Genomic DNA, 24604 nt, shown 5'->3' with positions numbered 1-24604 from the left:
TAAAAGATAAGGTCATCGCTTCCAGAAATTGTAAAAGTTCTGTAAAAGTTCTTGTTAAAATACACAGACATTGATCAATTCAGATTTGCAAGGAAAGGACAGAAATTGTGCAACATAGTACAGCAGGCTGCAAAAACTGCTAACATCTGAATATTTACAAAGACATCATCAAGTAGCCAAAGTCACTTATGGAAATTATTTCACATCCTTTATAAACTAACAGATAACACATCCCTGTGCTATAAAAGCAAATCCCACAATACCCTTGAGATCTCAAGAGATAAGCTGAAGCATTATCACAGATAAAACTGTTGCCCTCTGATTGCCTGTAACAATGGCCCATAACCATTTTGAAGTATTGTAAATAGATGTTGACTTAGGAAATATGCCTGCTCTTTAAACTGCACAGAAGAAAAAAACCTCTCAAAACACAGAAACTTGCTGAAAGAAAATAAACCTGGTCATCATGTCTGCTACCAGAGTCATCCTAAAGATGATTTCAGTGAGCCTAAGGAAAATGAGTCTAACATTAAAACACATTGATTATTCAATTACAAAAAACAAATTCATGGCCAATTCTAGTAATTTGGATGGTTCTAACAGCTTCCCATTTGATAACAAGCCCAAGGAGGGTAAATTATTTTGCTTAAGTCAGGTAAATAGTAAACTTCACAAGTGAGGTTTGAACTTGAATTCAGAAACAGTGCTCTTTCTGCTATACTGGGCTCCCTTCCTGATCTGAGAATTTAGTGTACCATAAATAGAGTCTAATTTCTCCCCTCTCTGATCCATTCTCCTCAAAGCCACCAAAAATAGTCTTCCTGAGGCAGTCTGATCACGTCATCCCCTTGCTCTAAAACTTTCAGTGGTTCCCTTGTGCCTCTAGTGTTAAAGGCAAACACCTCAACCCAGCCTTTAACAATCTTTCCAATCTTGCTCTAACCTTTCTTTCAAGCCTTATTGCATATGACACCATTTCATATACTGTATTCTATCCAGAATGGACTCTTTCTCTAAACTGGATATTCCATTTCCTGACTTCATGGATTCATTCAGCCTGATTCTCATGCCTGAAATGTACTCTCCTCATCTCCCCCATCCCAATCCTTGTCTTCCTTCAAGATTTAGCTCAGAGGCCATTTCTTCCATGAAACCTTCCCTAAATCAACCCAGTGGCTAGTAAGTGTATTTCCCTCCTTCAGTTATCGTGAATCATCCTTGTATTTGTACATATTATCTCTATGTCCCATAATAGTCTTCTTAGAGGAGCAAGGTGGCACAGTGGATAGAGTGCCTCTCCCAGAGTCAGGAAGGCTCAGTTTCCTGAGTTCAAATCTAGCTTCAGACACTGCCTCACTGTGTGACCCTGGGAAAGTCACTTAATCCTGTTTGCCTCAGTCCTCATCTGTCCAGAGAAGGAAATGGCAAACCCTTCGATATCTTTGCCAGAAAAAAAAAAAATTAAATGGGGCCACAGGGAGTCTGACATGACTGGAGAACAATTGAACAGTTTCTCCAGATTTCTCCGTAATTAAAGTTGTCTTAACTTTCCCTTTCTTTTCCCTCTCCTTCCTTCTCCCAATAATTCTGAATTAAGCTTTTTACTACACTTACTGTTAAATAAGGGAAACACTGAGAGCCAGATCTAATAATTGAAAAAAGATTAGAAGTCCTGGTATGTTTTCCCTAAGTCTAGGCTACACCAGGTTTTTTGCTGTTTTGCTTTGTTTTTCTGAGTCTATGTTCCCAAACTCCCATGGGCAAAGGCATTGTCATCACACTGAACAGCACAAGTCTGTTCATGTCGCTTACTGCACAATGATCTCAAAAGACATTTTGGAGACAGGAGTACTGAATGAAAAGGTAAAAAAGAGAAAGGATACTCACAATTATAAGTTGTGGTTACAGTCATGCACAAATGTCAAACTTCCTCTGCTCTAAATAGCATCTGTTAAAGCTTTTTTATATTCTGCAATTTCATTCCTGAAAAAGAAAATGGGAAAGAAATATATGGTAAAGGACTGGATTTAGACCTTGTCTATCTTCACTGAGTAAATAGCACTTAGTCCTGTATTATTTGTCCAGGAGACACTCAGTAAATGTTTGTGGGTGATTCCTCTATCCTTATTTAGAAAATGAGAGAGAGACAGAGAGAGAGAGACAGAGAGAGAGAGAGAGAGAGAGAGAGAGAGAGAGAGAGAGAGAGAGAGAGAGAGAGAGAGAGAGAAAAACAGTAAATCAATGAGCTGAACCCTTTCCAGAAAAAACCCTTGAAAAGAATTAAAAGAAGGAAATGTGTAAAGTCAATAAGCTCTGTCCAAAAGAGACACTATCTCATTAAAAAAAAATCCTTACATAAATATACATTTTAAAAGGCTAGAAGAGAAAGATTTTAGCCTCCTTGTCTCAAACCATGACCTCTGGGGTACACTTTTGAAGGCTGTATAAAATAAATAGAACAAAGAGAGTATTCCCATTGCTTAGCACAGCACTGAGATATATAATACATGCTAAATAAATGCTTGTTGATGATTCAGTTTTTAAGCTTCCTTTCAACTCCAAAATGCTATGAATATCCATTATTACATGCCTTCCTTAAAAGAGGTCCTACATGGAGACAAAGGTTTTTTTCACCCCTCAGTGGCTTTGTTCTGAAGATTAGGGTGGGGAGGTGGGAAGAACACAATTCTGGGTCTACACATCACCTTTGTTTTTAATCTGTTCAAGATTCATTGCCCAAATAAAGCACAATTTGTGAAAATCAATTTCATTCACTTTGGTTGAGAGCACACAGAACATGCATGTAGACCAGCACAACTTGTGGTATTGGGTTATCCTTATGTATTCCTAAAGACTTTAAGCTTTCCTTCTCTGCAGCATAAACACTGCATGAAATGGGGAGTCAGATGGGATTAGAATTTTGTCAGCTAACTCAGAAATCCAAATACAAAACTCAGCACTCCAGGACATCCGACACTCTCCAGGGAATTCTGGTTCCAGAAATCAATGATTGGATTGCACCCATCCAACTGAAGAGTGGGTTTTGCTGTTTTATTCTGCAACACATTGAGATAATGTTTATTTCATAAGCATTGATGGTAGAATTTATCTCAGGAGAAAAAGTTATTTTTCTATTGAAAATTCTTTGAAATTATTTCTTATAATATCGGAATGGTGAAATTTGGTACCTCAATATAAAGTAAATTTTATGTGAAAGATTTTTTTAAAAAAAATAATTACCAACCCTTGTACATATTTGAACATTTCCTTTCTCTTTCATACACATTTACCATCCTAGCCCTTTGCTTGATCTCTCCAGATTTATGTGTTAGGATAGGATAAAAGAAAAAAACCTACTACCTCCAATATCAAGTATAGATGTACTACAAGGAAGCAGCAGGTAAGTGGGGCTGCCAGATTTCTTTAACAAGTTTAAAGTTGTTATGGCATTATATTCATAGTACATATGGAAATTTCACATACTTTATACTGGCTTATCTTGCAGAGAATGGAGATAAATTATGATGGCAAATTTAGGATGTTCAATTTAATTTTTTAACTGCTTATACTTTGATACTCTCCTGTTGTGTTCCTTTCTTTACAGACTTTTATAGTATTGAATAAAGGGAAGGCAATCTTCCGATTCAGTGCCACTTCTGCCCTGTACATTTTAACTCCCTTCAATCCTCTTAGGAAAATAGCTATTAAGATTTTGGTACATTCATATCCTTTTTCAGTGTGTTGATTTCCAATATCACTTTCTGACTTCTGCTCTTTGTAAATGTGTTTTTTAAATTGTAGTTCATGAAGTTTGGGAGAAATTCTCATCCTTTTGGGTTAGTTGATATATTAGACTATTTGCCTTCCCAGGAACCAGGAGATTTCAAATTTGGTCAGTCACATAAATGCCATGGAAATAAATAGAATCTTTAGAAGTTACTTAGACATCTGACCTCACAGACTTACATTATGTGTGTGTTCAGAAATTGTGACTTCTAAGCCAAAAGATTTTGTTTGTTTGTTGTGGACTTGGACCTGTGATAGGCCAAATTCCAGCTTTGTCACTTATTACCTATGTGAACTTGAAAAAGTTATATAACCTCTCCAGTCCTCAGTTTCCTCATCTGTAAAATAAAAATTGAACCAGATGAACTTCTAGCTCTAGAAATTGCTGAGATGAAAAGCCCTTTGGCTAAAATCTATTGAGCAGCTATATCTCAGTAATTTTCAGTCTTAATCTATAGTGTGGGGTTACCTGAGGCACTGGGGGGTAAAATGACAGTGCTCATAGTCTGATCGGGACTAGTTACAGAGGTAAAACTTGAACTCAGATCTTTCTGATTATAGCACTGGCCGACTCTCTGGATATTATACCATATTGCTTTTCAGAGTTTGCTAACACGAATTTTGTGCAGGATTATGCTGTCTGTACTACCTTTGTGGGATGTTCATCATTATTGCATAAAGTCTGCCTTGATCTTGGCAAACTTTCTTATGCAGTGTCCCAAAGGTCTTTGGGAAATTTTAAGCTATTTCGGTCTTCTAAAGCTTTTGTTAATAAGAGCCCTTCTACTAAATCTGTTTGTACTCCTGTGGGAAAACTCATTTTCTCTACGTGCTAAACATTTGTCTCACAGTGACTCAGTTATCAATCATTTCATGGTTAACTTGTTAACATAGAATTATAATAACTTAAAAGAGAAACTTTAGAGGTCAGTTTTCTGAATTTATGTTTTTTCAAGCAATATGTGTGAAACTAAAATATTTGCCAAATTAAAAACCAAGAAATATTAAAAAATAAAATTTGTCATAGCTCATCTCTTAATATTAAACAGCTTTCTAGGCCTCAGTTTCCATATGTAAAAAATTAGGGTCATATTAAATGACCTCTGAAGCCTGTTCTCTAAATCTATATCTCTAAGTCTATCCCATAGTATTCACATTAAACATTCAATTTCATTTTAAAACAAATGGCTGTGTTATTTTATCAATTACATGAATATATGTTTCATAAAGCTATTAAAACAACTTTAAAGTTATAAAGATCATGTTTGGGGGAATATTGGTGCAAATGGAAGATTTGTCTTTCAATAATTCAGCTCTTGGCGCCATCATGTGGCCATATTCTAAAAATTCTCTTTTTCTCTAGGAAAAAAAAAAGAGTGAAACAAAATGGTAGGAAAAGAGTATTGGTCCAGGAATCAGCAGGCTATGTTTTAGTGCAGACTCTGACACTAACTACCTCTGTCACAATAACCAAATTATTCACTTGACTTTAGTTTCCTTTAAAACATGAACACTTGTTTTAATCTTAGACTAAATGATCTCTAGGTTCCATTTTAGCATTTTTGTTGCCTCCCTGTTACTATTCTAAGGGTAGATCACCATGAATATAGCAGAATTGGGTGTGACTGAAATATGGGCTACTACTCATTTAGCTGAATCTGTCATTCACCTTCTTTTTGTTTGTTCCCATTGCTGCAGACTTCATTTTTTTGCATATGACTCTCATATCTATGTATCTCCAGCACTCCTCTGAGCTATATTTCCAAGTTCCTACAAAACATCTTTACCCATATGTCTCACCAATAACATAAGTTCAACATCAATCAATAAGCATTTATTAAGCATCTTTTATGTGCCAAACACTGTGCTAGGCACTGGGAATACAAATGCAAAAATGAAATGTCTTCCCTTTTCCCCCTAAACCTGATGCTTCTTCTGACTTTAATATTTTTATCAGTTTCTATTACTTACTCAGTCAGTAATGTTTGAAACATTCTTGTATATAACCAGTCATCAAGTTAGGTCTGCTCCATCTCTGCAGCATCTTTCATGTTCATCTTTCCTCTTTATTTCTACTTCTACCAGAAAGCTACAAATCCTCATTTTAAACTACTTGGATTATTGTATAACTGTCCTGCACCACCCTCCTCCCAATCTGTCCTTCATACATCTTAATATGTCAGTCTTCCATATGCATAGAGAGGGACATGCCCCTTTTCTGTTTAAAAAAAAAATGGAAAAAAGTCAATATCCTATTGCTTCCTGAACAAAATTCAAACTACTTCCTAACATTTAAAGCCCACCATAATCTAGCATCATCCTGCAATTCTGATCTCATTTAATGTTACTCCACTCAGTGAACTCTGCATTGACAAAACTCAACTACTTGTGTCCCCCAGATATGCCTTGTATTTTCCTACTTCTGTATCTTTTTTTTTTTTGCTTTCTCTATTTGCCTTTTCTATTCCCACCCATCCTTTAAAACCCAAGTCAAGTGCCATCTCCTCCACTAAGCCTGCCCTTAGACCCCTTCTCAGTAACATCCTTCCTTTCACACCTCACACAGCACTTTGTATTATGACTCTAAGATGCACTTCTGATATATAATTGTATATTAATGTTGTTATTATTATTATTATCTATGTATCGTATCCCCCTATGAGAATGTAGTCTCCTTGAGGATAGGAAAACTCTCTTATATAAACTTTATATCTCCCCTTGCACCTAAAACAATGTTTTACACATAGCGGGCCCTTAAGAAATACTTATTGAACAGAAGTAAATGTAATTGACAGAAACGAACACAAAGGAGTCATTTCCTCTATCTGCCGTGGTAGTTTGTTGGTTTGGTTTTTTTTTTAAACAAACTAAAGGTGGAATAGGCTCACCCTATCTCAGTCATATCCAATCCTAATTTATTTGCATAAACCTGACCTAAAAAATGCATCCCCAAAGCTAGCATCACGCTACCCTTTGACTGTGGATTACTTTAATTTATCAACCCAAACAGGATAAATCTTAATTCATAAACATCAAGCTTGAGGATGGGAGAGGTGGTGTATTTTCAGCAATTTTTTTTTGTTCTCTGAATGAATTAAAGCTATTTCTTTCTGATGGAAAACTGCCCAACTCATTTCTGCATGTATAGTCTCCACTAAAATGCCTTGGGAGTTTGATGTAATAAATTACTTCCACTTTGTTAGCTTTATGTAAAAGATATTCTTGTATTATTTCGTGTTTTCCTTAACTATTACCTACATTATTCAGCATGCTTATCATGTGCACTATTTTGACAAACTGCGTGTTCATGACAATGAGCAATCCTCCTGACTGGACCAAGAATGTAGAGTAAGTTAACAATGTTATCTTATATCACTTCCATAACTTGAGTATATATATTTTAAGACATCATTTGGACCTTTGTATTATGGGTTTTTTTGAATCACTGAACTTAGTCATTTGGGAAATGTGATTACACCCCTAAACTATCAAACAATAAGCATCTAATAAGCACCTAGTATGGGTCAGGCACTGTGCTAGGCACTGGGGATATGAAACAAAGGTAAACCAATCCTTGCCTCCAGGAGCTTACAGTCTAGCTGGAGGAGACCATACATACATGCATACATACATACATACATACTTATGTACCTATGTATGCATACGCATATATATATATATATATATATATTCCGAAAATTTTAGTGCAAACTCAAGCTATTAAAGCTGTATCTATTAAAGGTAGATACAAAACAGATGAAAAATAATTTTGAAGGAACGGTAAGATTTGCTTACCAATGGGCCTGGTCATATGAGAACTAATCATATGGGCCACTGTCCTGTGCTGTAATTCTCACATTATAGGAAAGATGGTAGTGAGGATAAACGAAGGGTAGAAATCTTTGGCAGGATCCTAGAGAGCTGAATTTCCTTCCCTAGAGCTTAGGGCCTCTGTGGGCATCCCAGAACTGATGCAGTAAGAAGCCAGGGCTAACTGTGGGCACCTCAAAACCAAAATAGTAAAAAGCCATTTTCTTTAGTTTCAGGCCTATGTCAGTTTCAAAGGCAAGAACTATTTCTCTTGTGAAATTTATGGAAACAATTTAGATCAGTTGCAGTGGAGGCTGAAGTAGCAAAGGTTAATATCAAAAAATTTAAACTGAAAGTTATCCAAGATAGTGGCAATTTTGTGGGACCTACTTTGTACAGCATAGGTCTCACCACAGCCTTTCTTTTATCTCATGGTAAGGGAGACCATAAGACTGGTCTCATGGGAGGGAAACCTCTCACCAGAGGTAGGCAATACAGTCTTCGCTATTTTCCCTAACACATCTATTGTGTTGTGCTATTGAACTTAAAAGAGAGGGCAGAGAAAATGTCTGGTGAAACCCTTGGCTTCTTTCTAGTAGTTAATTCTAAGAGAAGTCATCATCACATTTATATAGCACCTGCTATGTGCCAGGCACCATACTAAGTGCTTTATAAATATTATCTTTTCTAATCCTCACAACCACAATTGGAGGTAGATGTTATTATCATTCCTGTTTTACATTTGAGGGAAATGGAGCAAACAAAAGTTAAGTGATTTACCCAGACTCATACAACTAGAAAATGTCTGAGGCAGAATTTATACTCAATTCTTTCCTGACTCCAGGTCCAGCACTCTGTCCACTGAACCATTTACCTACCTCTAAGTGAAAAAGAGTGGAAGAGAAATCGGTGCAATCGGAATGTTTAACCGTTGTCTTTACCTTTTTGGATCTAAGCTCTACAAGTTCTGACCTGAGTTTGGGTCTGAGCAACAGGGCTATGGGCTTGTCTCTTTGGAATTCCAATAAAATGCTACTAGAGTTAGCCACTACTAATCAGTTATAAAGCTCTGAAGTTTCAATGACAAAATTGCAGGTTCCCTTTTGAAATGCTTGGCCTGTTTTTTTCACTGCAAGAATCAGACTAGGCTGAGGGATAGAACTGAATCCCTACTCTACTTCTAGGGTCAGGGCCATCCAGAAAATGCTTGCTTCTGGGCTTGCTCTGTTCCTAGATATACAATCCTAAGGCCCACCACCTAATTCCCTACTCATCCTAGAGTGCCACTCCTAGTAATAGGTCCCTTCCTCCATCTACCCTAGATCTATGACTTTGTCCTCTGACTGTCAAGCAGACAGAACTTCCCAAGTGAAATGGATAAAAAATGAATAAATTAAAAGATGTTGTCCACATCTAAATAGAACGGTATGCATTGGAAACAGCATTGAAAACCCAACACTATCTCAGGCTATTTTTGTCGTTAAATGTTAATTTTTTATCACTCTTTGCTCAGTGACTCAGTGACTTTATGACTCCAAACCCAGTGATCATTCAAGTTATTGCCAATAAAATATGCCTAACTCGTCAGTTTCCCTGCTTTCCATGATAGAAACACAAGTAGGAGAAAAACAAAAATTAAGCTGTTTTGGCCTTGCTCTTTTCATGAAACATCAATGAAACAGAATTTTGATACTCTGAAGGAAAGTATTTATGCTTTTGATATATTATTGATTGACTGATCTGTTCTATGAGTACCCTAAACAATTCTTAGGAGGTTCTATTTGTTTATGACATTACCACATCATATTAGAACATAACAATACAGTTAAGTTCTACCAAAATCCCATGAAGTCATAGATTTCGACCTAGAAGGGATCTTAGAAGTCATCTAGTCCAACTTACTCATTTTATAGGTGAGGAAAAAATCCCCAGGGAGGTAATCAAGTTGCCAAGTCAGGATTCATCACCATACTCTTCGCCTCCAAATCCAGTTTTCATTCCACCATACCACAAAACCTCCTCATACTGTTCTTACGTAGCTGAAACTTGATGTTTTATTTGTATTTGTACACTTTATATTGCTTTATCTTTATTATTACTGTTGTTATTTTTGAGATTAAGTTCTCACCCAGGCTTGAAGTACAGTAACTACTCACAGGCCTGACCCCACTATTGCTTGGCCCAGAATCAGGGTTAGTTCATCCTTCCTTAGGCATCCTGTGGATCCCTCCCCCCGACTCCCAGAGACTTATATTGATTCTGAATTTAGTTCATACACCTGGTTAGTTCAGTCTTACACCTGCTCATAATCTGCCATTCTCAGCTGCCTCAGTTGCAAGGACTGCAGACATGTGACTCTATAGTGGCTATCATAATCATTCCTAAATATACTCCCCACCATATACATTCAGAAACACACACACACACACACACACACACACACACACACACACACCTCCCTTGTAACAAAGAGTTCAGCAAACTTAATCAATATAGTCATTATATTTGAGATTATATCAATTTATCATTTAAAGAATATTAGCATAGCTAGTTTACCTAAATGTAATTTAGCAATATTATCTAAGATAAATGCAAATTTGAACTAGTTCCATTTCTTTCCAGTTTTATATATTTATTTCATTAATATTTGATAAGCAATTAATGTTCTATAAAGGAAAAAAAGTCAATTTATTACGATTTTGGATATTTGCTTCCAGGTACACTTTCACTGGAATATATACATTTGAATCACTTATAAAAATCATTGCCAGAGGTTTCTGTTTAGAAGATTTCACTTTTCTCCGGGATCCATGGAACTGGCTTGATTTCACTGTCATTACATTTGCGTAAGTATTTTTTGAAACTTAATTGAGAGTAAAATTTGCCTTTTGTTTTAAAGTCTGGACTTCCCACATCTGAAGGAAGGAATCAGATTCAGATTCACATGTTTTAGGTTCATACACATAGGTACCATCTTAGTAACAGCTGAGAACATTTGAAACAATTCTCTTTCCATCAGTTGTATAACTAAGGAAAATTTCAGTTACTGAAAAACTCATTCATGACATTTATTTGACAGTCATTGATTTAAATGCACAGATACATATATGTACATAACCACCTACATTCTCAATTTCAGCCTTGTAAATTGATTTAAATCATTAGCACAACAAAAGTTGTGCTTTCCCCTTTCTGCCAAAATTTTCTACTTCTTTCTTTGAGTTAAAGGAGAAAAGCATTGGACAAAGTTATTTTATGATGTCCTGGGTATGAGATGGAGAGATACTGATGAGATGATGGTACAGTTTAAGCAGACTCAGAATTGAATGAATGACTAGACCCAAAGAATAGTAAGTTATGGTTCACTTCACTTTTAGAAGCATGTCTCTAGTAAAGAATCCTATAGTTCTGTCCTTGGTTTTGCTGTTTACCATTTGTAGTAGTGACAGGGGTAACAGAATAGGTAACATGTTTATGAGCTTGGCAGGTGATACAAAGATAGAAGGGATGCATAACAATGGATACCTGTAGGATCCAAGAATAATTTGACAGGCTAGAATTTGGAGCTGGCTAATCTATGAAGATAAAATTTAATAGGGATAAACATAAATAATCCACTTGGGTTCAAAATTTCCATTTCATAAGTACAATGTAAGGAATGTGTTGGACAATTTATCTGAAAAAAATGGTCATTTTAGTAAATCATTAGGTCAGTATGAGTCATCATTACAATATACTAGTCCATCCCTCCCCCTACCCACCCAAAAAATCTTACAGCCACCTTGGATTGCATTAATAGAATACTATCCGGAAATCATGAGATTATAATTCTATTATATTCTTCTCTTGTTAGGTCTCCACTTGAAGTACCATGTTCAATGCTAGACCCCTCATTTTAATGACATTGATCACTTGGAAGTGCCCAGAGGAGGGTGATCAACTCATTGTTTAAGGACTCAGAATCATGCATGTTAAAATGAATTGATGAAACAGGGGATGTTTAGCCAAAAGAGGAGAAAACTGAGAGAGAAATTGCCAGCCAACATTCAAGTAATAAGATTGTTATGTGGAAAAGGGATTGGGTTTAGTCTGTTTAGCCTCAAAGGGCAGAATTAGAAGCAATGGATAGAAGATGGAAAAAGACAGGTTTAGGCTTTGTGGCTGCTCTTTAAAAGTGAAATGAACTGCCTCAGGAAAGAATCAGTTCTCTCTCCCTAAACCCTCAATTACCACTTGTTTGGGATGATAGGAGATTCTCAGTCATATTTGATTTGAATTACATGATCTCTGATGTCCCTTCCAACTCAGGGATTCTATGATTCTGAATGCATGGGCATCGGCCTACAATAAATATACTCTGATCAATCCAATCAAAGTAAAATCAGAAGGAGAGAGAAATTATATTACATCTCTATTACATTACTTAATTTTCTTCAGCTTTTGATTTCATTTGCATTAGTTCTTATTTCATTCTCTAGTGATTTATTTTAGACTTTGGCACAAAGACAAGGATGTACTTCCTTGATTATAATTCTCCTTTCCTCCTCTCCTCTTCTCCTCTCTTCTCTCTTCTCTCTTTTTCTGTCTCCATCTCTCTGTCTCTGTCTCTGACTCTCTCTCTCTCTCTCTGTCTCTCTGTCTCTCTCTGTCTCTGTCTCTCTCTGTCTCTGTCTCTCTCTCTCTCTCTCTCTCTCTCTCTCTCTCTCACACACACACACACACACACACACACAGACATGCATGCAACACAAAAGCATCCTATATCCTTGTAATCTGCTTCATCATTTCTTCAACCTATCCTTTCTTCCCAAAGAGAAAGAGATCTATGAGAACAATAAGAGGCAGTTCAGGAGTAGTCTGAAAGTGATAGACATGGGTACTCCCTCTGGTCTTAGATTATAACACTTAGAGTTGGAAGAGGCCATAGAATTTATCCAGTCCAATCCCAACATTTTACAAATGAAGAAACTGAGGCCTAAGAGGGGAAGTGACTTGCCTAAGATCACAAATGCCATCAATAGAAAAGCCAGGATTCCAACCCAGGTTTCCTGATCGCATATCCATCATGCTTTCCCCTGTACCATACTGACACCTTAAGTGTGGGTTTTCTTGTTCTCGCTGCAATTTAAAAGAAGAATTGAGGAAGAGGGGAAAGGTGATATGTGACAGAGTTGACCAAAGGAAATTTCAGAGGAAAAAAAATAGAGAACCATCTGAATTTCTCTTTCAATTTCCTTCAAATTAATAGGAAGTAGTGATAGGGCAACCAGTAATAAGGACTTATTAAATATTTTATCTTAATTTATCTTCCTATCTTCCAAATGTTTATACTCGTCAAAAAGAACATTTATATATTCATGGTGACATTTTGCACCTTAGTTACTAATAAACTAGCTTCATTCATTGCCCTCTCTCTAACCAGAGTTAGATCCCAATGAATTCAATTCAACAAACATTTATTTAGCACTACTGTGCACAAGGCACAATGCACTAAGTCCTGGGGATGCAGAGATAAAAATGAAACATCTGTTAGCCTGTTTTCAAGGGATTTACATTGTCCTGGAGCCAGGCTTTTTTTACTTTACTCTATTGAGTAAGGAAAGTTTTTTTTTTTTAATTCTTATTATTTTGCAGTTTCAAATGAAGTCAGTGATATATACTTCTGTGAAATATACGTTTAGCCAATAGCCTGAAAATATTGAAGGTGAACTGTAATGACAGTAACTTTAATCTCTGATTGCTGTTTTTTAAACTTCTTGTAAAAGTACCAGAAAATGTCTTTTTAAGAACACCCAAGCAAGTAGCATAAACCCTGCTTAAATCCTGAATAACTCTGATTTAATTCTACAGGTATGTAACAGAATTTGTAAACCTAGGCAATTTTTCAGCTCTTCGAACTTTCAGAGTCTTGAGAGCTTTGAAAACTATTTCTGTAATTCCAGGTAAGAAGTAATTAGTGTAAAGCATAAGGCCCCTTGTACCTATAGTTATTTCTTCTATCCTGTTATTGTTTGTGTGTGAACTCCCCTATACAGATATGTGACAGAGTTTGTGGACCTGGGCAATGTCTCAGCGTTGAGAACATTCAGAGTTCTCCGAGCATTGAAAACAATTTCAGTCATTCCAGGTGAGAGAGAGGTTAATCACTGAGGCTGATTATCTCATCCTAAATTTTCAACATCAGCCTTTGCTTGCCACCGCTCAATGTTACAAGAAACCGGGAATCATATGAGAGTGTGTTGGACTAAACTATGATTCTTGGGGGTTTTTGACATAAGCTTTTTGGCTTTCATTCTGAAATCAGCCTCAGAGTTTAATGAATTCTTGCATGAGACATCAGAATATATAATCATTGTGGTTTTGCATCTTATGATGCAAAAAAAAGCTCCTCTTCTATTACAGTCAGTACAAAAAGTTGCTTATCATGGTAACCTACCAATATGTTGTAACTTCTCATGTACTGCAGACATTGATGACTAAGGACTATAATCAGTTGAAAAATATGATTTTGTTAGCAAAAGATTAAGTTCATAAATTAATAAAGAATAGCATGAGCCTGCATGGGGAATTTGTTTTAATAAATGTCTTCTCTAAATCATCTCAAGTTTTATAGCAAAATCCTTTTAAACTTCCTGGACAATATTTGCTGTTTTTCTATAACTGGGATTTGTTATAAAACTGATGCCAGTATGAGTTTGAAGCAAGTAGCATTATAAAAGGGGAGCACCATAAGAAGATCTGTCTTGCCACGGGGCTCATGAAGAACTTGAACTTCATTATCACTTGCTCAACCTAAATGCTATGTTATCATTCATTTCCTTTAATTTCAAGTGACCATCAAGTTTCATCAGTTCACATTCATGAGCTTTTTCACCTCTCCATAGCGTTGTTCTTTCACGAACATCTTTCATGAACCATTTACTTAGGTTTCTGCATGGAATATCCATACCTTAGAAAAAAAGAAAGGAAATCTCTTCAGATTCATTGGTCTTTTGTAATAATATACTTTTCCATTTACAGGCCTGAAGACTATTGTGGGGGCTCTGATACAGTCAGTGAAGAAGCTTTCTGATGTCATGATCCTGACTGTGTTTTGTCTGAGTGTATTTGCTCTCATTGGACTACAGTTGTTCATGGGCAACCTGAGGAACAAATGTGTACAATGGCCTCCCACCAATTCCTCTTATGAGGAACACACCATTGAAAAGAATGTTACTAAGGATTACAATGGCACCCTTGTGAATGAAACCATCTTTGAGTTTGACTGGAAATCTTACATTGAAGATGAAAGTAAGAATTACTGCTGTGATTATTTTATACAGTAGATAGATGGACAGATGTATAGATGATGCTAAATTGTTAGTCTGCTGATTATCCAGACAAAAAGTAAAAAGGTAGATAACATAACAGGATATATTCTTTTAAAGGTTAATTCATCTATTTGAAAAGCTTTATGAAGAATACTCTTAATTTGTTTTTTTTTTCTTCCTTTGGATTGGAGATTACAGATATGTTCAGACTCTCTAATTATATTTTGTGATCTCTAAGGTTTACATGAACATCTAAATCTCATATATAAACACTGGACCTGGGATTTCATTAGTATAGGAAACCTCTGGCTGAGGGAATCTCCTCTCCCATTCAGGTTGTCGCCTTCTCTTTAACGTAGTGCCTTTGAGTGTGGCTTAGGTCACCAAGTTCAAGCGGCTTGCCATAGTCACACAGCTAGTAGGTGTCAGAAGTGGGATTTGAGTCCAGATCTTCTTGGAGCTGATGCTAGCTCTCTGTCCAGTATCCTAATCTGCCTCTCCCTTATATAAAACCATCCCTTTTCTGGCTCCTATATGTTGCTTGTGTCATTTCGAGAATGATGAAGCAAGCTAGGCATGAATTTAAATTCTAGTAGTGATTTACTCATATTTGTATTATATTGATTTTGATTATATCATGGTGTGAGAAATATAATACTGTGGTATGGATGTAGAGGAAAAAGATGTCTCTAACTGTAGAATCAAAGAAAAAGATGTCTCTCACTGTAGAATCAAAGCCAGGAAGAAAATCACTTTGGATTTTGTGACTCTATCCTATAGATGGAAAAGTATATATATATATATATATATATATATATATATATATATATATATATATATATATATATATATATATATATATATATATATATATATACACACACACACACATATACAATCTATAAAGAAGTCGCTACATTCTACACTTGGAGTGGTAGATTATTTCAACAATATTTCAATACCAGTTATTTAAGAGGGACAGGACATGGATGATGATCCAGCAAAGGAAACTGAGATGGACAACAAAATATGAAATGAACCAGGACAGAGTAGTGCCAGCCAACCAGGCAGGAGAGAATATCATAAGGGATAGAGTTATCAGCATTGCAGAGAAGTCAAGGCCAAAAAATGCTAAGAAAACATATTGACTTAGAGTGAACAATTCTAGTTATATGATAAAACTTGGAAGCCAGACTGGAATGGATTGAGAAGTAAGAGAAGAGGAAATGAGAACAATACCAGTTTCCTTTTAGAGAAAAAAATACCAGAGATAGCATTTCATTTTAGTAAAGACAGCATGAGGATGACTATGCTTGTAAAACACAGTGATGGATTTGGGGTTATTGATTTTCTCTTCCTTTCCCACATCCTTCCATTTGACTCCCTGTACTAATGAGCAAGACTGTAAAGCCATAAGGTAATAATAACCAGGCATCCATTTATCAGGCATAGTAATAGGATTTACTCCCAGAGTCTCAGTTTTTCCTCTGGTATTTGTAATACTACTTTACAGTACTGCCATATGGAAAGTTTATTCAGCAGGTTGATAAAGTGTTACATAAATGTGAGCTGCTATTATAAGACTTCTTTGAGTTTTGGTAATTTACAATGTAGCAGAAAGGTGGTCCAGTTTGTAGAAAGCTAGAATTGTAATAAGAAAGACCTATGATTAGACCCTACCTGGGATAATACCTGTGTGACCCTGAGCAGGTCACTTACCTTATCTTTTTCAGGCAAATCCCTAGGATTCATTTGCAAGATCACAGTAGAGAGAGTTTCCATTCCCAGATTCTTTATCTGTCAGATCTTGCCTAGATTCTACCTAACAATGAAATATCAACATTAAAACAAAAGAGCCATAAATAAATAGCACCATATTTACCAATGAATTGTAGTTTGCTTATACTGAGTTTACCTTTGCAACATATAAAGCTTGAAATTGATACAACAAAAAAATGTGGTATTAGTTTTTACATCTCTGATGCATCATCATTTTTTTTCAACCAGTTTCTTGTTGTATGGATGATTTAGTTAATATTGATACATGAAAAATCTTGCTTTAACTTCTCAAATATCCAATATCATGACCAGAATGGCTAGCTAATATGAGTTCTCAGAAAACATTTATTCCATGGCAAGTAGGAAAAACGTCCTTTATTAATAAACAATGTCTTCTTATGACAACACCATACATTCAAGAAGATTTTTCAGTTCTGCTTGTATACCAAGTAGTTCTTGCAAAAAAACAAACAAAAAAAAAAAACAACGAAATATTATGAAAATGACATTTCACAATGATTCCTCAAAGAAGCATGAATAAATTGGGTTTTACTATTTAAGGAAATGTAATTGCAATAATTTTTATAAAGTTATCCACTCTTCTACTAAAAGAATTGCATACTCTTAGAAGACAACTGGGTGGTACAGTTAACACAGTGCAGGGCTTAGAGTCTGGAAGACCCAACTTCACATCCAGCTTAAGACATTTTACTAGTGGTATGAACCTGGGCAAGGCACTTAACCTCTACCTCAACTATACAATGTGGATAATGATAGCACCTACTTCCCAGGGTTTTTCTGAGGATCAAACAAGATAATCTGTAAAGTGCTTAGTACTTGGCATTTAATAATCACTATATAACTGTTAGCCATTATTATTAATATTGTTAGTTGCCTTTATATTTTTATTACATTTGCTCCAAAGCAAGAATAACATGTAGTAAAATCACCAAAGACAAAAATAAAGCTCACAGCTGTAGTTACTTAAAACTTAGACTTGTAAGCGTTTATTGATGAAACAAACTGTCACAAAGTAAGTGCTGCATACATATTGGGTATTATTAACTATTATTATCATGTAGCTTAAGTTGAAGTATAGTTAAAATGATGAACTGAGAGAACAACATACACCCTCAGTTGGACGTAGAAATCTATCTTACCCTATAGGGATGTAAAAAAGTAAGGAGATAATAGAAGGGGGAGGGGAGATTGATAAAAGGGAGGGTATATTGGGGAAGGTGGTGATCATAAGTAAAACATTTGTGAGGAGGGACAGGATGATGAGGTAAGGGAGAGAGGGTAATAAACAAGAGACAAATAGCATGGAGGGAAATGTACATATCATAATTATAAGTGTGAATGGGATAAACTCAACCATAAAACAAAAACAGATAACAGAATGGGTTAAAAATCAAAATCCTACATTTTATTGCTTACAAGAAACACATTTGAAGCAGAGAGGTATTTACAAGGTGAAGGCAAGGGGCTGGAGTAGAATCTACTATGGGTCATCTGAAGCAAAGAAAGTAGGGGTGGTAATCATGATCTAAGACAAAGCAAAAGCAAAAATAGACCTAATTAAAAGAAATAAAGAAGAAAACTTTATCTTGATGAAAGGTACCATAGATAAGGAAGTCATATCAATACTAAGCATATATGCACCATACATGCATCAAAATTTTGAAAAAGTTGAATGAGTTTCAGGAGAGAATAGATAATAAAACTATACTAGTGGGGGACTTCAACTTTCCTCTCTCAGAACTAGATAAATCTAACCAAAAAAATAAAAAAGAATGAAGTTAAGGAGGTGAATAAAATTCTGGAAAAGTTAGATATGATAGATCTCTTGAGACAATTGAATGGGAATAGAAAGGAATATACTTTTCTTCTCAGCAGTACATGGCACCTACACAAAAACTGACCATGTATTAGGACATAAAAACCTAACAACCAAATACACGCAGAAAAGCAGAAGTAATAAATGCATCCTTTTCAGATCATAATGCAATAAAAATCACATTCAAGAAGAGACAATGGAGAGATTTAAAATTAATTGAAAATTAATCTAATCCTAAAAAAACAAGTGAGCAAAAGAATAAATCATAGAAACAATAATAATTTTTCATCAAAGAAAATGATAACAATGAGACAACATACCAAAATTTATGGGATACAGCCAAAGCAGTACTTAGGAGAAAAATTTATGTCTCAAATTGCTTATATCAATAAAATAGAGAAAAAGCAGATCAATGAATTGGGCATGCAAATAAAAAAAACTAGAAAGAGAACAAATTAAAAATCCCCAATTAAGCACCAATTTGGAAATCAGAGAAGAGATTAATAAAATTGAAAGTAAGAAAACCATTGACCTAATATATAAAACTAGAAGCTTGTTTTATGAAAAAAGGACACAATAAAATAGTTAAGCTATTGGTAATTTGATTTTAAAAAGGAAAGAAGAAAAACAAATTACTAATATTGGAAATAAAAGAGGTGAATTCATCACCAATTAGGAAATTAAGACAATTGTTAGAAGCTATTTGCCCAATTATATGCCAATAACTTTGAAAATATAAATGAAATGGATGAATATCTGCAAAAAAAAAATGTTACTCAGATTAACAAAAGAAGAAATAAAATACTTAAATAACTCAATCTTTGAAAAAGAAATTAAACAAGCCATTAATGAACTTCTTAAGAAAAAATTCTCAAGACCAGATGGATTTACCAGTGAATTCTGCTAAACATTTAAAAAGTAATTAATCCTGATACAATATAAATTCTTTGGAAAAGTAGGTGAAGGAATCACACCAAATTAATTTTCAACACAAATATGGTGCTAATACCTAAACCAAGAAGAGCCAAATCAGAGAAGGAAAATTATAGACCAATTTCCCTAATGAATATTGATGAGGAAATTTTTAATAAAATACTAATAAAGAGATTACAGCAATATATCACAAGGATCATACACTATGATCAAATAGGATTCATACCAGGAGTACAGAGCTGGTTCAATATTAGAAAAAATATCAACATAATTGACCATATGAATAACAAAACCAACAGAAACTGTATGTTTATCTCAATAGATGCAGCAAAGACCTTTGATAAAAAACAAGCCTCATTCCTATTAAAGACACTAGAGAGCATGGGAATAAATGGGTCTTACCTTAAAATGATAAGTAATATTTATCTAAAAACCATCAGCAAGCACTGTCTGTAATGGGAATAATCTAGAAGCCTTCCCAATTTTATCAGGAGTGAAGTATGATGCCCATTATCACTGCTATTACTTAATATTGCATTAGGAATGTTAGCTGAAGCAATGAGAAGAAAAAAATGAATTAAAGGAATTAGAATAGGCAGTGAGGAAACAAAACTATCACTCTTTGCAGAAGATAGGATGGTACATTTAGAAAATTCTAGAGAATCAACTAAAAAAGTACTTGAAATTATTAAATTTAGCAGAGTTGTTGGACACCAAAAAAAAAAAGTCCACATAAGTCATCAGTATTTCTGTGTATTACCAACAAAGTCCCACAACAAGTGGTAGAAAGAGAAATTCCATTTAAAATAACTGTAGACAATGTAAAACACTTGGAAGTTGACCTGCCAAAATAAACCTGGGAACTATATGAACACAAGTATAAAACATTTTTCATTCAAATAAAGTCAAATCTAAGTAATTGGAAAAATATTAATTGCCTACAAGTAGACGAAGCCAATTCAATAAAAATGACTATTCTGCCTAAATTAATTTATTCAGTGTCATACCAATCAAGCTATCAAAAATTTATTTTAGAGAGCTGGAAAAAATAATAACAAAATTTATCTCAAAAAACAAAAGCTCAAGGACATCAAGGGAATTTTTTTTTTAATGTGAAAGGTGATTTAGCTGGATCAGATCTCAAATTATATTATAAAGTGGTAATTATCAAAACAATGTGGTACTGGCCAAGAAATAGAGTGGTGGATCAGTGGAATAGATTCGGTACAAATGACATTATAGCAAATGACCATAATAATCTCATATATGATAAACCTAAAGACCCAAGCTTTTGGAACAAAAACTCATTACTTGACAAAAACTGCTGTAAAAACTGAAACAGTATGATAGAAACAAAGTATAGACCAACATCTCACACCAAGATAAGGTCAAAATGGATACATGATTTCTACATAAAGGGTGATACCATGAACAAATTAAGAGAGCATGTAATAGTTTATCTGTCAGATTTATGGATAAGGGAAAAATTTAGGACCAAAGAAGACATAAAGAGCATTACAAAGTATAAAACAGGTAATTTTGATTATATAAAATTAAAAAGTTTTTGAACCAACAAAACCAATGCAACCAAATTATAAGAAAAGCAGAAAATGTGGGTTGGGGGAGGATTATCTCCATTTTACATATGAGGAAACTGAGGCAGACAAGTTGAGTGGCTTGCCAGTGGTCACACTTAGAAGGGTTTGATGCAGGATTTGAGCTTAAGTCTTCATGATGCCAAGCCCAGTTCTCTATACATGGTGACACATAGATGGAAAGGGAAAGTGGTAGTTTTAAATAAATCAAAGAAGTTGCTTAAAGCAGCTTGCTTATTTCAAGCATTGATGCAAGTTCAGAATATTTTTGCCAATATTCATTCTGAAAAGAGTGAAAGAACTGGCATTGAAATCCCTTTTCTTTTGATAGGAAAAAATAACTAGACCTTCCTCTTTAATCTTATCTTCAGGTGTTTACATTTGAAAAGAAAAGGTGAGTCAGAGCATGATTCATAGAGAAAGGAAAATACTTTTAAGAGAAATTATGAATACATCTAATGATTTTTTAACTGTAAATACTCTTTAACTCTAGCTTCCTACTATTTTCTGGAATTACTTAGCAAGCAATTACATTTTTTAAAAATGGTTCATAGTGTATAAGTGTGTGACTAACACAAGATTTGTGGTTAAAAAATAATTATAATAAAGTACCAGAGGGCTTATACTTTTTTTTCACATTTCAATTTAATTATTTATTTTAGTTTTCCACATTCACTTCCACAAGATTATGAGTTCCAAATTTTCTCTCTATCACTCCTCTCCCCCCACCCCATGACAGTGTGCATTTCAATTACCCCTTCCCCCAATCTGCCTTCCCTTCTTTCACTACCCCTGTTCTCTTATCCCCTTCCCATTTCTATTTTCCTGCAGGGTAAGATAGATTTCTATACCCCATTGCCTGTTGCAGGTAAAAGTAATTTTTAACATTCTTTTTTTAAAACTTTGAGTTCCAAATTCTCTCCCTTCCTCCCTTCCCATCCACCCACATTAAGAGGGTAAGCAATCCAATATAGGTTGCATATGTGTAGTCTTGCAAAACACTTTCATAATAGTCATGTTGTGAAAGACTATTTCCCTCCATTCTATCCTGCCCCCCACATATTCACTTTTTCCTTTGACCCTGTCCCTCCTCAAAAGTATTTGCTTCTGATTACACCCTCCCCCAATTTGCCCTCCCTCCTATTACCCCACCTCTCTTATCCCTTTCACCCCTCCTTTCCTGTAGGGTAAGATAGATTTTCACCCCTTCTTTCCTGTAGGGTAAGATAGATTTCCATACCCAACCAAGTGTGTATGTTATTCCCTTCTTAAGCCAAATCCAATGAGAGTAAGGTTCACTGATTCCCTCTTACCTCCCACCTCTTACCTTCTACTGTAAAAGCTTTTTCTTGCCTCTTTTATGTGTGATATTTTAACCCATTCTACCTCTCCCTTTCTCCTTCTCCCAGTACATTCCTCTCTTACCCTTTAATTTTATTTTTTTAGATACCATCCCTTCATATTCAACCCTGTGCCCTCTGTCTATATATATTCTCTCCATGAGAAAAGTCACACAAGTTGCAACTATCATCTTACCATACAGGAATGTAAACAGCTCAGCTTTAATAATTCCTCTTTCCTCTTTATCATTTCATGCTTCTCTTGAGGCTTGTATTTGAAAGTCAAATTTTCTATTTAGTTCTGGATTCTCAAGAATGCATTAAATTCCTCTACATCATTGAATATCAATTTTCTTCCCTCATTGATTACACTCACTTTTGCTGGGTAGGTGATTCTTGGTTGTAATCCTAGCTCCTTTGCCCTCCAGAATATCATATTCGAAGCCTTCCACTCCCTTAATGTAGAAGCTGCTAAATCTTGTGTCATCCTGATTGTGTTTCCACAATACTTGAATTGTTTCTGGCTGCTTGCAATATTTTCTTCTTGATCTGGCAACTCTGGAATGTGGCTACAATATTCCTAGGAGTTTTCCTTTTGAGATCTCTGTCAGGAGGAAATTGGTGAATTCGTTGAATATCTATTTTATCCTCTCATTCCACAATATCAGGGCAGTTTTCCCTGATAATTTCTCGGAAGATGATGTCTAGGATCTTTTTTTGATCATGGCTTTCAGGTAGTCCAAAAATTTTAAATTCTCTGTCCTGGATCTATTTTCTAGGTCAGTTGTTTTTCCAATGAGATATTTCACATTGTTTTGCATTTTTTGATTCTTTTGGTTTTGATTTTACAATTTCTTGATTTCTTATAGAGTCATTAGGTTTCATTTGCTCCATTCTAATTTTTAAGGAATTATTTTCTTCAGTGAGCTTTTGGCTCTCCTGTTCCATTTGGCTAATTCTGCTTTTTTAAGGCATTCTTCTCCTCATTTGCTTTTTGGACCTCTTTTGCCTTTGTCCAGTCTATTTTTTAAGGTTTTATTTTCTTTAGTATTTGGGGGGATTTCCTTTATCAAGCTGTTGACTCATTTTTCATGATTTTCTTGCATCTCTCATTTCTCTTCCCAATTCTTCTTCTTCTTCTCTTACTTGATTTTCAAAATCCTTTTTGAGCTCTTGCATGGCCTGACACGAATTCATATTTTTCTTGGAGGCTTTGGATGCAGGAGCTTTGACTTTGTAGTCTTCTTCTGGTTATATGTTTTGATCTTCTCTGTCACCAAAGTAAGATTCTGAGGTTTTTTATGCTGTTTGCTCATTTTTCCAGTCAATTACTTGACTTTTCAACTCTTTCTTAATGTAGGGCTCTGCTTCCAGTATGGAGGCTGTATTCTACCAAGCTTCAGGGGTTTTATGCAGCTGTTTTCAGAGATACTTCTAGGGACCTGTAAGTTTTCAGTTCTTCTAAGGTGGTATGACCTAAGGAGAGGTGTTTACTCCTCTCTTGACCTGGGCTCTGGTCAGTGAGTGGCCACAAGTACTCTTTTCTGCCCTGGAACTGGAGGAGGGTTCCCTCTCCACTGCTGCCACAAGCTCTGCTATTCCAGTGCTCCTCCTCACCCTAGGATTGCATCCCAGATCAGAGTATGCACAAAGCAACAGAATCCTGCCTCAGTGCAAATAAAGAGATCCCTGTAATCTCCTTCTGATCAGTTGTTCAATCCCTTTCCCATCTGGGTGCTGAGAGCTCTGGTAATATCTGTAGCTGCTGTCACTGACACCACTAGGGCTGTGCAAGGGCTGAGGCTAGTCTATGCTTCTCTCTCACCTCTTTCTCATTGACCTTCTAAATTGTGTTTACTCTTTGTGGGTTGAAAAGTCCGGAAACCACCTTGTCTGACAATGATTCAATCTCCTGTGGCCAGCTCCAAGTTTGCTGGGGCTTATTCTCTGTCCATGTGGCCCATGTTGGACTGTACTCCTCTCTCGCCCAGCACAGCAGACCTTTCCTGTCAACAATCCAGGTAGTCTTAGGCTGGAAATGTGCTTCATTCTGGCTTTTTATGGATTCTGGTTTTTGTGGGTGCTCAGGAATTTTTTTAGAGTCATTTTTTACAGGTATGTGGAGAGGTTTGGGGGAAAGTTCAAGCAAGTCCTTGCTTTTACTCTGCTATTTTGGCTCCACCCAGACTGATACTTTTTAATCAATGGTTAAAT

At 35.5% G+C, this 24604-nt stretch overlaps 1 protein-coding gene across 1 annotated transcript in view; it reads left to right on the top strand.

Moving 5' to 3' along the window:
- The window catches only part of SCN1A (sodium voltage-gated channel alpha subunit 1), a 202877-nt gene that overhangs the window by 80924 nt on the left and 97349 nt on the right, over window positions 1-24604 (top strand). Inside the window, exons 4-8 of the mRNA XM_072612201.1 lie at window positions 3605-3738; window positions 7054-7134; window positions 10314-10442; window positions 13632-13723; window positions 14617-14886. Of these exons, the coding sequence (XP_072468302.1) occupies window positions 3605-3738; window positions 7054-7134; window positions 10314-10442; window positions 13632-13723; window positions 14617-14886 (706 nt within the window). The remainder of the gene's footprint in view (window positions 1-3604; window positions 3739-7053; window positions 7135-10313; window positions 10443-13631; window positions 13724-14616; window positions 14887-24604) is intronic.

The sequence above is a fragment of the Notamacropus eugenii genome, chromosome 5 (genome assembly GCF_028372415.1).
Source record: "Notamacropus eugenii isolate mMacEug1 chromosome 5, mMacEug1.pri_v2, whole genome shotgun sequence".
Classification (NCBI taxonomy): domain Eukaryota; kingdom Metazoa; phylum Chordata; class Mammalia; order Diprotodontia; family Macropodidae; genus Notamacropus; species Notamacropus eugenii.
This window is presented reverse-complemented; position numbering and strand designations above follow the sequence as displayed.